Source organism: Platalea leucorodia (assembly GCF_965183815.1).
Source record: "Platalea leucorodia genome assembly, chromosome: 1".
Taxonomy (NCBI): domain Eukaryota; kingdom Metazoa; phylum Chordata; class Aves; order Pelecaniformes; family Threskiornithidae; genus Platalea; species Platalea leucorodia.
The window spans coordinates 92,404,276-92,422,040 of record NC_138823.1 but is presented as its reverse complement, the minus strand read 5'-3'; the positions used below and the strand labels follow the sequence as shown (position 1 = coordinate 92,422,040).

Here is a 17,765-nt window from a genome sequence, read left to right as displayed (position 1 = left end):
TGCAACAGCTAATCAACTTGTCCTTGGTTTGAGACCCTGACCTGTCAAGAAATTATTCCAAAAGTGAAATTCATTCTGATAAAATAGGTCTCATTTCCCTCTTATTAAAAAAAAAAAAAAATCACGCCACCACACTACTATTCACATATCTATTCAACAAAAAGAAAAATCTTCTTATAACTATTGATGAATGAGCTGTTTATATTTGCCGTATTTATATAGATTTTCATTTGACGGTTTTGACCTTAATAAATTTATGTTTACATTGCCCTATTTCGAGGAAAAAGAAGAAATTCTTATTTCAGTACAGTTTAGCAGTCTTCCCATTTGACAATGGTCACCACTTTTCTGGGGCTGTATCATCTAATTAACTTGATATTTTTTCTTTTTTTTTAATCCCGAAACCAAGAAATACAGGGTTTATTACAAGAGACCATGATATGAATCCACAGTACACTTTTTTAAAAAGCTGTAGAGATATGTGAACTTTGTTTTTATTTTATTTTTAAACAATTTAAGGCAGCAAGGAAGTAACAGATCACATAGTTGTCAGGTGTTCAGTTTTGTACATTCCTAATTAACAGGTACTTGAGGCTCTTCAGGTTGATAAAGTGATACGGTCCAGCAAGTCACAGTATATTCTTGAAATCTGTTTTTAAATCCACATTGCTTGAAAAGAACAGTTCTGAAAAGACTTCAAGAGCCAGTAGAAGCTGTGGCTAACAGGTAAGGGAATGGTAGCGCAACTTTTTTTTAAAAGAAAGATAACTATGATTAAATGTGAGGGCTGGTAAGCAGGTTATGACCCTTTTTGTGCATACACGTCAATTATCCATGGTGTAGGCTGCCTTCGTTCCTGCCACCAGTTATATACAGGCTGTGCTGGAACAACACCACATTTCCACTTGTATGGAATGCAACTGTCCTGCTTCCCGAATGAAATTCAATACATGAAACCAATTCTGCCCATGGGCCACAGCATGCACAAGATCCCAAATGGTTATAAGATAAAACTATTTGGATATTGGTGTTAACCTGCAATCCTCAACACTGTTAGGGTTCAGACCACCTTAACAACTGCTGCATTTTTCTTGCAACACTAAATAGGGACTAAGAGCAAGCACCACCTAACCAGTTTCTCTGATGGCAGTTACCACCTTTTTCAGGACAACTCTGTGGGCTGGTGGGAGGAGGGAAGAACCCAAATGCACTACCCTTTCTGTACCAGAAAAGAAAACTTCCCCTAGGCAACAAGGGCCCATCTTCTTCCTCTGCTTACCTTGGCTGGGAGTTAAACAAAATCTCCCTGTCAGCTGAGCCAGCCTTTCAGAGAGGATGGAGCAGAGGACACTGTTACAAGAGGAGACCCAGGGAGCTACAGCAGCTCTGTAGGAGCCTTAGGGTCTGAAAGAACAACTGGTTCCTCTCCAGCCTAAGCAGCAGCTGAGCAGGAAAGAGGTGCCACAGCCAGGCTCCCTCTTCCTACACCAAAGACATCCAGTTCTGCCATGATCCCCAGGCCAGGGAGCAGTCTCAGCACTTCCCAGGGGAAGGTGGGCTGCCAGCTGGGCTGAGCCAAGCATCAGCGATACCCTCCCACAATTACCTTAAATTTAAAGCTCTCAAAGGAGAATGCCCATTTTGGTCTACCATCAAGTCTTCAAAGCTTCTTGTCCAAATGGCTTTTTTTGAAGGGGAGCAGGGCATGAGGCTCTGTTCATTTCCCGACCCACGAAAAAGAGGTCTTTCAAGAATAACAGGCTAAGTGGAAAGACTTACTAGAAACGGTGTTTATTTGGTGAAAAGATTTATAAACACAGATCAAATGTCAAAACCTTTGGGTTTCAGTAATATTATCCAATGTGAAAACCTCCTTAGCAAGCAATAGCTGGAGGGCTCATGTCAGGAAACACCTTGTTTTCCTTCTTGTTCACCATACTTTTTTTTGTATAAAGAGGTTCACTGTCTATGAAGATCATCATCTTGCAATGTGTAATCAGTTCCTCATGGGAAGAACACATAGGGCATAGACAAAATTAGGATTTGCTCACATCAACCACTATTGCTTCTTTGCTTCCTCCAGTACTGCCTGGAAACCCATTGTTTCCAAACAGTTTCCATGGAGCAGCCTTTCCTGAGATTTCAAGTCCAATTCCTCCTCCTCCTCCCATTCATATGGCTACATTCCTCAGTTACAGGAAAATGAGATAAAAAGTGGGGAAAAACATTTAAGGTCTGCTTGCTTTTTCCTTTCTTCCATCTCTTTCCTTAAACGTTCGTATATACATTTATCACGATCTACATTGTCTTCTCAAATCACTTTTCATATTCACAAGATGGTCCTCACAATGCATAGGTTCCTGTTTGATTTCTTTTGCTTTATTTTACCATGTGAGCAATGAATGTAAGTCATGGGAAATACAGTTCTCACAATGTCCACAACGGAAGTACAGGTTTCAGTATTCTTCATGAAGATATTTTATTCAATTTTACCCCTCTCTCAATCAGATATTTTAAGGAGCAATGCACAGTAAGTAGCAATTATTCACATCAAATACCACTGAAGTCATGTCAGAAATTAAATATTTTTTTAAATTACAAGCAAAGATCAAGTGAAATCTAAAAGTTGCATTATATATTACAATTTGATAAAATTAGGCTCTGTTTAACCATGGTGGGAAGCAGACTTCAAAAAGGCATGAGATTTATTTACAGCAAGGAGATATTTAATGTTAACAATACCTTAAATCGTACTATTTAGGACAGCGTCAGTCTGCGCAACTCTACAAAATATGCATAGCATAGAGAACTATATGCTTGTTAAAATGCTCAATCATTCTGCTGAACGGGAGGCATCCAACATTTGAGCTTCTTTTGATTAAGTGACCAGTTAACCTTCTTTAAGGTAAATTATTCAAACAATTTTTGCAAAGTGTACACTAAAGGTAATAATTTCAGCTTTCCAAATTGTCATCGGTAACAGAGAATACAGTAAATTGTCAGCAAATTTCCAAGAGCAATGCCTTTCCTTCAGGAAAAACAGGTAATCGTTTCTTTGGGTGTAGAAATTCAGAAGGTCCAAAGATTCATTCTTCCTGTCATCAGTAAGAACTGATCTTGTCTTATTCATGCTGTCATACAGGCTGTCCCAAAACCTTCACCTCCATCAGGTACTAAGAAGCTCATGAGGAAACAGAAGTGGAGTGCTTAAGATAACTGCCTCAAAAAAAAATTTTACTATTTGATATCTCCGTGTTTTCAACCTCGCATATGTTTTTGCAGGCCCAGCCATTTTCTAATTGCTGCTGCCTAGCTATGTGTGAATGGTGTAAGCATTTCTACACAACAGAAAGCACCTTCCTGGGCCCCTCTCATATTTTCCCCTCTTAGTAACTCACACACAAGAGTATCTATACTTTGTGTCACATTTTGATCAGAGAAAAATTGACACTTTTGTTTCTGAGATAGAGCAGCTAGCTAACACAAGCAGAGAAAAGGGAAACTTCACTATCAACGTTTTTTGTTTGGTTGGTTTTGTTTTAAATAACCAATCCTAAGACAAGTACGGCTTAAAAATAACTACTTATTAATAACATTTAGGTAGAGGAAACTGGGATCCCTTTCTTGCTCCCAGGGACCTTTCTCCACCAAACACACCCTACAGACTAAAAAAAAAAAAAAAGAAACCAAAAAACAAAACAAAACACACAAATATAAAAACAAAGTCTTACTTCCTTCAATGTGAGCCTGTGGGTTCTTATAGAGGTGTTCAATCCGGCCTGTATTAAAAGAACTAGACCGACGAACGATGCCATGCACCTGGGGATTGAACAAGGAAAAATACAAAAGGAAAGTGGTAAACATTAAGAGGAAAGTGTTCATCATCATCATCGCTCTTTTCACATGCATGGGCCTAATCCTTATATCAGGTAATCAGAGCTTGTCTCTATTGCTAAAGGCAGACAGTTATCCAAATTGTAACAAAATACTTGGAGATGAGCCCTGATGCCATCATATTTATTTTAGTACCCTTAAGTAGTTTTACCTTCTCCCTTGTTGACACCACTAGCAGCCCAACCATCATACTCAGTACAGAGAACGCACTGAGTTGCCCTAGAGCATCATCTCCTAGTGAGTGAGACTTGCCAATGTTACTGGAGTTAGAAAAGCCAAGATAACCACTTCTCCCTGGTTGCAGAGAAGTTTTTCTGGAGCCAGAGATGATAGGCATGGAAAAAGCAGCAGCAGGAGATGGGGGTAGGGAAAGGAGAGAGGGGGCAGAGAGGAGAGAAGAGGAAAAAAAAAAAGATGGGGAAAGAAGGGGCAGCAGCTACCAGGCCCAAATATATTTTAGAAAACAGCTGTTATTCACTTTCTGGGGTGTTGGAAGAACAGCCAGAACAGTCAGTGCTGTTTTGTGGACCTCATGAGTCAGTGTTCTCCAATGGGTTATGAGACAAACAGGCAAGCCTAAGGCTGAAACGCAGACTGGGAATTTCCTTTAAGCAGCCACAATAAATAAGTCAGTGAAAAAACCCCACCAACTAACATTAAAGAAAAGCCATTTGTGTCTAATACATTAGAGAAATTGTTCAAACACTGATCCCGTTTCCTCCTCATGTAAGATAGCCCCAGGTCTGCTGCCAAAATTCACGTTAGCTTAGGTTACCAGCTGCAGAAGTTGTGCTTGCACAAATGAAATAAAGCTTCAGCAGCTGACTGTCCTCCATTTCTCCCTGCCCTTTTTTTCTGAAAGTGAACTCTTACACTGTGATGCATCCTAAACTTGGTTGGGTTGGGCCATCGCTTTACTCTCTCACTTCATGTTAATTTGTACCTGCGAGAATATACCAGCAGGCACAGGCAGTGTTCAGGGTTTTGGTTTGGGGATTTTTGTTTTACACAGAACACAAGCCATGGCTATTGACACAGAAAACACTTTTTACTATCTTACGTCTGAAACTTAACTGAGTAAAAAGGTACGCACAACCGCAGTGTGAGCCCATTTTGCTGCCTTAAGAATGGTATTTTGGTGGCAAGATCTTTAATAATAGCTGAATAGCTTCATCTTTACAACTTGCATGCCAAATTTATGATGCCAGTTTCCTTGCACAAAATCTCGTGTGCCCAGCCACACAGCAGGCTCACAACATACCTTGTTCTACAATTCAAACACTGAACTTTCCACGACTGAGTAAAATATTTGCATTTTGATGATCAATGGGGAACTGAGAAACATGGCCCCTCAAAAGAAATATCCATCAAATAATGAATTTATGAAGATAAATTTTTAAACTTATGTAGTTAAAAGCCCTATAAAAATAATTATTTATAGAATGTGTGGATAATTTATAGGGACATAAGGTTTAAAGAGAAACACTTTCAAAAAAAACGCTTCCATAATAACTTCACTTTTGTAAAAGATGGTGGAAATATTTGGAGTACTCAGATTAACATCTGCTTTGCTGAGTAAAAAAAAAAAAAAAAAAAAATCAAACTTTGCAGTTTTAAAGCATCAAATTATTCTAAAGGAAGCTAACTGAAGTGCTGTATAACGCTTCTAGCAAAATTAAATGTTTTGCCTTAAAGTTCTAATGAGAGACTTCTTGAGCTCTCAGTTATCTGTCTCTGAAGTCATGCTGAAATTCAGGTTCACGCAAATGATTGACCAATAAGTCAAATCTTGCCAGCTCAAAGCCTGATGAAAGATTGTGCTTCCAAGAGCTTTGTGTCAGCTGAATGACTGTAATACCAACATTTGACCAATGAGATGTGCTAAATGCAATCACCCCAGGACTTCAAAAAGTTTCAGCAAACAAACAAATCCGGAGAGCCTGTTGCATCCAGTGATAGCAAGAAAACATGCAAACCCAGCTTTTTCTTTTCTTTTTTTTCCTCCCACTCCTTTTTCTGGTATGCACATACAAGAGAGAGAAAACCTGCCAAATGCTTAATCCATGACAGCAATATTACCGTAAAAAACTGATGAAAGGTACCTTTGTCTGCATGGGACAGGTGAAATGCAAGCTTTGTGACAAGCCAAAATGTGTGCAAACTGGTTGATCTAGTTAAGAATGTAAGATCAGTAGATTTTTCTCAATAGGGCTTGATCTTTATATAGATTGAAATTTTAAAAAGTCAAACAAACCACCTTAGTTAGGGAGGCAATCAGTTATCACATGTACTTTTGTGTTCAGTTATTCAGGAACAGAGATCTCTAACTGGGAACACAGGAAAGAATTCCAGCAAATAGATGGAGAGTTGATGAACAGAAGAAAAAACCCTCTACCCAATTATTGTAACCTTTCTACTGTGGAAAGGGTTATTTATATTTACAACATTTTAGTTGCAGTTAGCAGTTCCCAATTTCATTGTGGACTAGGAGAGAGCATGTGCTTATGCCTTTAAAGTAGCAGAAGCAACCCCTGTTCCCCAAATGGAATAGAGGAATAGTAAAAATAATCCAATTACAACACTGAAAAAACACCACCAATAAGCAGATCTAGCAACAAAGCAGGAGAAACGATAGAATAAGCAAGGCAAGATTAACCATGGTCAAAAGCATGGAAAGCACACGCTGGCTGAGAAGAGACTTCTCACTAAGCTGTGAAGCAGTATTACAGCAGAAGCAATAAAATCCATTATTAGAACGAGCATTAGGCTTTTACTAAAAAGCCAGAAAATATTACATTGTGGGGACATTAATTTGACCACCCCTTTCCTTCCATTATCATCGATTTTGGAAGCATCTTTCATGACTGAAGGCAAACATTCTCACATATATGCCCACAATAGTTCAAAACTGTCAAATCATACCATAATAATGTGATTGTTGCTTTGCTGGGCCACAAAAAAAGATGATTTTGCCAGGAAAAATTATGCAGCAAGAAGGAATCAGACTCCCTTTATCTTAAGGAAAAGGTAAATGAAAATCAGGTGCTAAGCAAGAACATAATTAATCCAAGAGAAGGGCTGGAAAGTAACAGTACCGGGGGGTGGGGGGTGGGTGCTTTTAAACAGAGAAAGCAAAATGCAAGGTATTCATTGCTGAAGTGTAACTGCCAAAATAGAAGGCCTTTAGTGTGGAGAGATAGGAGGGGAAAGAGAACAAACAAGAGATTCTTATTCCTTTATGTGGTACATTGCATCATAAATTATTCCCTAATTCCTTACAGTTTTGGCTCACACAGGTTGCTGCTTATCTGAGTTGGCGGGAAACATGCAAAGCAGCTATACCCTGAGGAGAAGAGGGAATCCACCAGTGGACATTAGATGATAAATAGTACAATAAGCTGGCATGGTTACAGGCCATGTTGCACATTCCTCTCCAGAGTTTTGATTCGTTATCTAGGGCTGGAGTGGAAAACATACACAGAAAAGGACAGAGGCAGAGGAAGCCGGAGCTGCAGCATCCAAACGACTCCATCAGCCCACAGCCGGTCACCGAGTCACTCACCTCATAGCCTTTTTCCAGCAGGAACTCGGCCAAGTACGATCCATCCTGGGAAGAGTAAGATATAGGAAAATGTTAGAAACGCAGTGAATGGGCCTGGGAGATTTGGACTGTTTGAGGTCTCAAAAAAGAGAAGAAAAAAAATTTGTGGTGAGTTTGACCAGGTAACAAGCATATACTTTGATTTCTCCAGATTTATACACTGACCTAAAAATACTATAGATGCTTTTTGGTTAATTTTAGATTAAGAAGCAGTATATTTTAAGATAACTTGCTTACAAATGCTGATTGAGAAATCCCGTCTCTTGAATCTGTTCCCAAGTTCCATTATAAAGTGCCTGGGGACGTCTTTCCAAAATATCCTAACCACAGTTATTGAATTTGAACTATTTTGGAAATAGGGAAGGAAAAACATTCTAGAAAAACTGATGCAGGCTTGACATACTCTGCAAACCAGCGTGCCTCTGTAGTACTGTCACGCTCACCTCTCCCTTGCACCCATGCTCCTTCCACAAGCCTTCTGAAGGCAGCAATAATTCTGCCTGCCTGACCAATTGAGTTTTCAAAAACATCCCTAGCACACCCTATATTTATACTACAAAATACAAGTCATTTTCACATTTTATATATCATTGAGGGTTGAGAGTTTGGGTTGTTTTGGTTTGGGGTTTTTTCTTTTTTTTTTTTTCCCCCCTTCCTTTTAAATCCTTGTCAAACTAATTATTAAACTCCCCAAAACCAAATACTTCAAAACACATGCTAGAGCATGTTTTCCTGAAATAAGATGATTTTCCTGGCAACACTGTTGCCAGGATTACCAAATACAATGTCATATTATCCTTATAAATGCGTACGCACCATCACAAACCCAGCAAAGTTCACCCCTCCAGAAGAGCGCTCACTAACCAAATTCAGTGAATATTACCCATGCCCAAAGAGTCTGCATCTTTTAACTGACTTTTGGAACCAGTTGTTCCTTTAATATGTGAAAGTATTCCAGAGTCAATTGACTTGCTACGGAAAAAAACAAAAACATGAGATGCCACCTATGCTTACATGCTTAAACTCTATTATGTGGATCTGCTCTGCCATGATCACAGCCAGAGACATTTAAGTGCAAAACTAAACAGACATTTCTTTGGTCCTCTTTTTAAAAGCATGTTTCTCCAGAGAAAAACCTCTCTCACTTGAGATTAAATGAACTTTCTTTGTTTCATAGACAGCCTAAGGAGAATAACATACTGAAGTAAGCAATTTGAGATGCTCTAGGAGGCCCTAGAGCAGCAGGACTGCCAGTGGAGACTGCTTACTATATTGACAGCAAAATCATGCATAAGTCTATGCAAAATGGCACAGTGCAGTGTACAAGGGGCATGTTGCTGTATGTTTAAAGCTGCAGCATTAGAAAAAAATGACTGACTTTACAGTGTAAGTATTTCACAAAGTCTTACACAGTCTAGAAGAGCTTGAAACCAAGAAAGAAAGTCTTGGCTTACATACTTCTCCCGCTACATGTACACACGTGTGTTCACATAACTTTACAGTGCCATAACCCAACAGTCATCAGTCTATGACACTGTTTGATCTGGAACATGATGAACCACATGGGCCATGGCATCACTGGAACAGTATATATTTCTGTACATCAAATGAAAAGAAAAAGACCCTGTTGAAAGGAGAAATTCAAAGAATATGCAGTGGAAACTCTGGAGGAACATGGGGGCAAAGCAGGGGGGATGACAACTACCTTTACTGTAGCTGCCATCTTTTTCTTTAGTAATTCCTCCAGGATTTAGCATAGGTGGATCAGAGAGAAAAAAAAAAACTTCCCAGTTCTCCTTGGTTGCTCAGTCCACTAAAATAAATAAATATATAAAATAAAAAGGAGGTGAAAGTGAGAGACCCAGAAAGTGCAAAGGAGATGAAAAAAGAAAGGCTGTGATTACTTAGGAAGTGGATGGGAAACAGACTTGACTAGGATTGAACCCTGTCAATAAGGTCTTGTTCTTCTCACCCAGGCCATTGCTCAAACTTTCCAGTCGTCCTGGAACATTTTGAACCAGCATTGGCACTTGCTTCCTCTGCACTTCCTTTCCAGGTCTATCAAGTGATAGGGCAGGGCTTGACAATGAGTGGGAAACAGACAGCAAGTGTGAAAGCTACTGGTTTCTGGCTCTAGCACAGCACACTGATTTACTGTCTGGTAATCGCACACAATGCAGATTCATGCTGTCCTGCACTGTGATACCGTATCACACATGGCCCCCAGGTTTCATGTTTCCCTTCCTTTTCTTTTCAGTACAGCAGCTGTCAATGTGAACAGCAATCAGAACAGCAATCAAAGTGTCCAAGAGTTTGCAGCTTGTAAGGATAGTACAATTTCCATCTTTTCCTAATAAGGTCAAGGAGTAAATAATATTAAGTAAGCTCTATTAAGTGATTTAAACCTTTATCCATAGGAGACTGCATTATGCATATAAATTTTATTATGAAAGCTGTTGATTTCCATTTATACTACAAACAGCTTTCAAGATTCAGGAATCACTAAACCAGGAATGGAATATTAGAGGAACTAGGTGTTTAGCAACAAATCTCAGGTTTTGTGAGGGTTAGCAGATTTTGCTTTATTTGAGTCACATACTGCCAACCATACCCATTCCTGGTTTGCAGCTGAGTAGGAATGGACCAGCATGAAGTGCATGACATGGTCAGACCCATGAAGTTGGGAACTGGGGGGCAGGGTCTCCCCTTTTGTAAGAAATGCTTATAGTCACCTTGATCCTATTTCACTGAGCATTTTATCCCAAGACTATCGGTCTAAATCATGTCCTCCTTAACACTGAAAAAAACCCAATACCAGCTTAGGTGTTGGTGAGCACATTCAATCAGCAAGGCATTAGTATGCCCAGAGCCCAATTTGATCATTGAGGTAGCTATAGGAACCCTACTCACCAAAGTCAACCACAAAAGCAAGGTGAAAAAACACAGTCTATACAGATTAGAGTGCTTGGTTACAGTGTTCCCTCCACTAGGCAATATGCTATTCTACTTTAGAAGTGTTGTCATATTTGAGAGCTTATTTTTGCTAATGCAAAGTACCCAGCTATTGCTTCTCGGTTTATAACAAATCAACAAAACCTCAGAAGACAGAAGTAGGTCCCTTAGTCTGTGGCCAAAACATCAGTCTTAAAAGAAAACAGCCTACAAGCTGCCTTTAAGTAGGATTGCAATGAGACCTGGCTCTGCACAGACGTGTCAGACCAGCTTGAATGGTCAAAACACTTTAGCAAGATTGATTAAATAAGCCACCTCAGTTAAAACAGATCCTCATCAGCGCACTCTGACATATCAGACTTGAAGAATCACTATGCTGTCTTCAGCCAAATAGTAGTTTGAAAGCACATACAAAGAATGATACTTCAGCTGGCTTCCAAGACAAAGCAGCAGGTTTCCAACTGCAGCTGCCTTACAACATGTCTGTAAAATTCCCAGACAAAAGAAAACAGTCACATAAACTAGAGTGAAACAACTTTAGGATGCAATATTTTATATTTAATATAGTAGTTAATGTCAAGAACTTCAATAGGCTTTGACACACTATCAAAGAAAACCTTTTCCAACAGAGTGAAGAAATTGAGACATAAACAAGAGTTAGACAGTGCTTTGCCACAAACATCTAGAATAAAAGAAGTATAAAGTTTGACTTGATCCATGAGCAAAGAACAGGTTCATTTCTACAGAAAACTGAAAACAAGTGGAATTAAATAGCCTGTTTAACAATCCAAATCTCCTTTATTTTGCACTGTTCTACACAGGGAAATTCCATTTACAACGGACTCATTTCGGATTTATATTGATACATTCAGAGAAGGGTGTAAAAGCAACCCCAAATGCAAAACATCTTTGTCCTCTTCCTTTGATATGGCCAGTTCCAACATCTTTCCACAGAGCTCCTAGATTCAAGAACTAGATCACATCTTACATGAGCATTTGTAATCTAGAGAAGGAGACTCCCTCTTCCCCCCGGCTCCTCTCTGCTAATAAAGAGGAGTGGAAGAAAGTACTGGATGGATGAAGAAACAAGGGAAAAGAGACCAAGAGGAGAAGGAATAGCATTCCTTTTATTACTATTCCTAGAACTCCAGAAGACATACATGGAGTGCTTTTTCAGAAGGACGAAAAAGGAATTAAAAACCTAACACAAGCGATACAAGTGTATTATGACCATAACACGGATAAAGGTCTCCCATTGCAGGGGGATAGTATAAACATTTGAGAAGAAACATCCCCAAAGTATGGTGGTAAAAATGACATTCCCTACAAACATGCAGTGTTAGCAAATCCCAAAGCCATGTAGAGGATTGTGAGAAATCCTGCTGCAAGATCCCTAAAGAAACTGTCCACCAACAGCCCAGCCACAAGAGACAGTCACTCGAAAAGCACCCCTTCATCAGACAACGCAGCAGGGAAGAGAGCCTGACTGCTGTGCCACCTCCCATACTCCTCGTGCCTGCCCATTTGCAAAGGGATTAGCAATAAAGCCTGAGAACATAAAAATGCAACACACCCACTGTCAGATGCACTGTTTAAGGGAGGTGTTGCTTTTCTGACATTGCTATGATGGGCATATATGATGAACTATCTGTCCATTTGCTACATGCTTATAGTTCTCTGTACTTCTGTGTCACAAATACTAAGTTTTCAGACTTCATTATTCCTTTGGAAAAAAGTGCCATAATCTTCCACATATGACATGAAAGACCAAAGTTGGTTATACTTAAAAATTCAAAATTGAGTAAGGCTAGTGCCATGCCCTTAGGAATAACACTGCAAAGGCGAGTTTATGGAAGCCCATACTATAGATGGTGTCAATTATCAAGGTCATTCATAGCAGTTCTAAATTTCTTTTGAACTACAAACTATAGCTGTGTTCTGCTGAAGTTAAATTTTGATAGGTTCAAATAATCTGGGGGACAGTGCGTGGAGAGAAGAGGCACACATTGAGCCATAGGACATGGTTTTTATTTCTTAAAGGGATCTTTCTGCAGTAATATCACCAATAGCACCCTGTTACCATTTTTGTTTAGCCTTGTTTGCATGAATAATCTATACTTCTATTAAAATATGCAGCAGCAGCGCCACTAGTAGCCTTGCACAATAAATCATTTCTTCATCAAATTTTAAACTTTTGCATAGCTATAAGCTAATGCTATTTCAGTGACTTACTGTGCTGGTTTTATCTGGGATAGAGTTAATTTTCTTCATAGCAGCTAGTATGGGGCTATGTTTTGGATTTGTACTGAAAACAGTGTTGACAATACAGGGATGTTTTAGTTATTGCTGAGCAGTGCTCACACAGAGTCAAGGCCTTTTCTGATTCTCACCCCACCCCACCAGTGAGGAGGCTGGGGGTGCACAAGAAGTGGGGAGGGGACAGGGCTGGGACAGCTGACCTCAACTGACCAAAGGGGTATCCCACACCATATGACATCATGCTCAGCATAGAAAGCTGGGGGAAGAAGGAAGGGGGACATTTAGAGTGATGGCATTTATCTTCCCAAGTAACTGTTACATGTGATGGAGCCCTGCTTTCCTGGGGATGGCTGAACACCTGTCTGCCAATGGGAAGCAGTGAATTAATTCCTTGTTTTGCTTTGCTTGCATGTGTGGCTTTTGCTTTACTTATTAAACTGTCTTTATCTCAGTGCAGGAGTTCTCACTTTTACTCTGGTGATTCTCTCCCCCATCCCACCGTGGGGGGAGTGAGCGAGCAGCTGTGTGGTGCTTAGTTGCCAACTGGGGTTAAACCATGACACTTATTAAGCTAGAGTATGGTGACAGATCCTTTGGAGCAGGGAACACACACCACTCTAAAGCAACATCTAAATAATTTTAATAACAATCCATAATAACAGCTACTCATTTGTTTGTAGCACTCCAAAACAGCTTTCCTTCAAAAAAAAAAAAAATCCAAGAGTAATACAGTGTAATGTTATTTTTGCTGAAAAATGCATGCTTCTAATCATTTCCAGTGATTTACAGAGGAAATCAGTAATTTTTTGCAGCTACTATGAACAGAACAGTACTGCACTTTGTCTCAAGTCCTCAAGGCAATATTCGAGGTAAAGTATTAAAGTGTTCATAAAAAATTCTCCATACTGAAAAAAGGAAGAATTATGAACTCTGGAGTATTTAACTGATTTATTAAAGCTGCCACCCTCCAAATGCAGTAGTTATTTTGCTATTTTGATTTGTATTCTGGCCAAGTAAGAATAGGAAAACAAGTGTCCTTTTGTTCCTGCAGTCAAAAGAAAAAGTCAAAAGGCAATAAGTGTTTAAAAAAAAAAATCTTTGTTTTAAAACCTTCCCCACTTAATATATTACAAAAAATGTTCAATTAACTGCAGTACAACAAAAAAAATTAAGCAGGAGGAAAAGTTATCATTAGCAACAACAACAAAAACATTCTAATTACATTACACTGTTCTGTTTCAATTAAGAGTTGTTTAAAAGTAAAAGAAAAGCAAAGTTGCTTTGGAAAAGTGAATCACCCTGTTATTTCCTAATCTGAGCTCCATCTGACCTCACACACTATTCCACTGGTAAACTATCAAGTTATATTAAGAGCTGCAACTGCAGTTACAGACAACAGCAGCAAGTTTTTCTTCCTTCCTCCCTTCAGTTATCTTTATCCAAAACAACATCATTCACATCATCAATATTTATAGCTATTCTACTGTGAACCTCAGCATGGACACTTCGTCTAAAGAACAAACCTCTGCATCACTCTAAAGCCAACACGAGCAGAACAAGCTTGTGTAATTCAGATTTGCTCCTTACCATTAGGAGAGGTAACCAGTTATGAGTTTGGCTTAACTTAAGCCAACAACAGTAAGGTAGTCAGTGCAACACAGCTGATTTTTTTTTTTTTAAAAGTGTTGATATTTGAAAATATAAAGTCTTCAGTCTAAAACATATGGATATTCTACAGTAATCAAACAGCTTGCGTCTATCACACAAAAAAACCCCAACATCTCAGCTTGGGAAAAAACAAGTTACACCATCCAACTGAGTATACTAAGGTTTTTTCCTGATTGCAGGAACCTGTGACACTTAATGTGTTATTTCCAAATACTCTGACCACAAATTTCCCAGTGACAACAGTCAGATGCTTGATAGCTTTTTAGAAAAAAATTAAAAATTATGCCCCTAAACTCTCAGGCTATGTGCTCAAACATTCAGATACTCAAAATAACTACTAGTTTTCAGATGCATCTGAAGAACTATTTTTATGAAGAGGAAAAGTATCAGTAGAGAGCCATTTGAAGATTTTTGAAGAACAAGCTGTTTCTGAATGCATGTTATAAGCCATAACACATTACTTTTTTCTTCAATATGAATGTTTGCAGTATACTAATATAAAACCAGTTGTGAACTCTGAATTTGAGAGAAACCTAGCTGTATTTTTCTGTCTCACTAGTGAAACTGCAGGGATTGGAGGAAACATGTCTGTAAACATGGAAATGCAAATCATATGGACAGCAGTCCACAAGAAAATTAAAACCTCTGCTTACAGTGTTTGTAATGGGAAATCCATAACAGTTTTGAAACCCACAAGATGATTGTTTTGCCCATCCCTATTTCCTCCTGCTTTCAAAAAGCTACTGGTATCAGATGGCCTTTAACCTTTCCAAAATAGTAACAGCAGCTCCAAGCAGCAGCAGCTATGAGCATTTTGGACATGCCCCTCCTCGAGTACTCAGACTAACCCATCAGCCCCATTAGGTGACTAACACTGCTGCAGCCGACCCAGGGGGAAACCCCTCAATCTGCAACAAATGCAAACTAACCCCAAACACTACCCACTGGAAACCCAAACACGCAGAACCTCTTTTGCACAGAGCAAAGAAACCAAGAAACCCAGGACTAAGCTGCAGGACATGCTCTCAAAAGGGTAATTTTGACCTCAAAATTTGGAAGTTCTGAGTTGTCACGGTAACAAACCATAAAGCCCAGAAATGGTTTTGGAAGAAATACAGTGTCTGTTATGTTTAAGACAGATGAGTAATTTTGTGAAGTGACACCAGGAAGAAAATATGAAATCTTAGCATGCCATCTTCCCCTTTAATATCCTACAAAGGAAAACCGAAACAAAAGCAGTAACATGGCTGTTACTGTAACTGGGGAGGCCACCTGAACTTATGACCATAGCTCAACACACATCCTACCAGAAATAACAGAGCCATCTCATTCCCAGACAGAGCTGGTTGGGATTTTTTTTTTTTTTTAAATTGGGTTTTTGGTGGGGTTTTTTTGTTTGTTTGTGTTTGTTTGGTTTTTTTTTTTTTCTTTCCTTCTGCAGTAGCCTACTACAGCTGCTCAGGTTAAAGCTGCTTTCACCATTGCAGTGCCAGCCTCTCACACTGATGCTCAGTAGGCTTTCTACCACTGCTGCTCACTACCTGAATTTATGTTACTTTAAGTTTAGCCCAAGACATTGTTTCCTAACAGGGTGTAAGGTCAGTTATTTGAGAGAAACCAAAATAAACATTGCACTTGCTATCTTGTTTGCATGAGACCAAAGCCTAGTGAAGGAGAAATAAATGTGTGCAGACAGGGAAAAGTGTTTTTTAATTCATTCTTCTGTACTCAGCTTTATATATGGACATAGCAATTTAGTCTGAAATATGATTTATTTACAGAGAAACACAAAACCAGAAAGAAAGCATGTTCCAATTTGAGTAGAGAAGCAATGCACAGTAAGACAACTTTTATTTTCTTAAATGTTTGCATGGTTAGAAATTTGAAAATGCAGTCAGGAATGCTTGATTGGTATGTTGGAGCTTAAACAGCTCTCAGTCTTGCAATGTTTGCTTGGGTGGAAGGAAAGCACTACTCCTGCAATGATACAGTCTGCAAGTTGTGGGAGCAGCCACTTTGTTTCCCCAGACATTTGAAGTTTTAGGACAAGACAGCTTGTGTTGCAACTGATCGTTACTCTCTTAGGTATTGCCTCTCCCAGTCAGCATGGTGGGAGCCCAGTTTTTACTGGTCTGGCATCTACTGAGGCACAAATACATTTTTTGGGAACTCTGTTTATGCAATTCCCACTTTTTCATTTCAAGGTCCTCACACTTCTCAATTTTCAATACTAGAAGTCTTTAAAAGGTGGCCCCCAACACTTTCCACATAGTTGTGAATATTCAGAAAAGCTAAGAGACCAGCAAGCTTAAGTGTGATCACCATCATCCTGGAGCTCCAGGCAGCTCAGATTTCTCTTTACACCAGGAAGGGATACCCGAAGAATAAGAAAACCCCAACTCTATCACAGCAATAAAACTTCCTGATACTTTTGCAATGGAATAGAAAAGGAAATATCTAACTGAAATTTCAAAACAAACAAGAAAAACCCCACAGAAATCCCAAAGCTAAACACTTGTGAAAGAATATCAATATTTGGACCAAAATGTTACATTTTAAATGACTCTTTACTTGGCTATTTGTGTCACCTTTTCTTCAGGATAAAGTGAAGAAACAGTAACAGGAGAAAAATGTAACAGGAGAGCTCTTAAGAGTTGTTCCTTAGTGTTCACTCCACACATACGCTGTTCTTCCCTCTAATGGGTATGTTATATATTTTGAGTTGTAGATACATAAAGCTATATTTCAATTCATTGAAAAAACAAAAATGATAGAAATCTTAAGATGACAAGTTCTTCCTATGCCTTCAAAACATTGTCCTCACAAAAAATCTGGAGAAACAATTAGCAAAGCCAAAGACACAGTCTACAAAGATTTGAATACAATGCTTTTAACCAGTTTTTCCAAAGATAACACTTGCCAGAATTCCATGTTTTGTAACACGTTTTTATTATGCCCAGAAAAAGCTTCCCATTTTGTCAGATATTTTAAAGTAAGAGCAAATATGCTTCAAAAGTTGGTTTGTTTTTTTTTACAGTCTAGGATTTATTTTTTTTTTTTAAATACACAATACACATTCTATAGTATAATTGTAAGTAAATTAAATACATGGACTCTGTGGTAAAACCTGATTGAAAGAACAGAACTATTAATTCAGACAGTGCCTACCTTCCTCTGTAAGCAAAAACAACTGTTAGTGAAGATGCTTAATGGTATAATAAATGCACTCATCTTCAAAATATTAACTATAGATTGATTGAAATTGGACAGTAGACCTGATACCTCTGTTGCACGTGGCTGCTCTTGCTAATCAAGCACTCCGATGCCACATGGACTGAGCTTCCTGGTGGCGAGAAGCCAAGCACGATAAGGATTATCTAGGTGATAGCAA

General features: G+C 38.9%; 1 protein-coding gene across 1 annotated transcript in view; it reads right to left on the bottom strand.

Annotated features, from left to right (window-relative positions):
- The window catches only part of GMDS (GDP-mannose 4,6-dehydratase), a gene marked incomplete at its 5' end in the record, with an annotated part of 433,056 nt that overhangs the window by 354,304 nt on the left and 60,987 nt on the right, over positions 1-17,765 (bottom strand). Inside the window, 2 exons of the mRNA XM_082306673.1 lie at positions 3,732-3,819; positions 7,457-7,501. Coding sequence (XP_082162799.1) covers positions 3,732-3,819; positions 7,457-7,501 — 133 coding nt within the window. The remainder of the gene's footprint in view (positions 1-3,731; positions 3,820-7,456; positions 7,502-17,765) is intronic.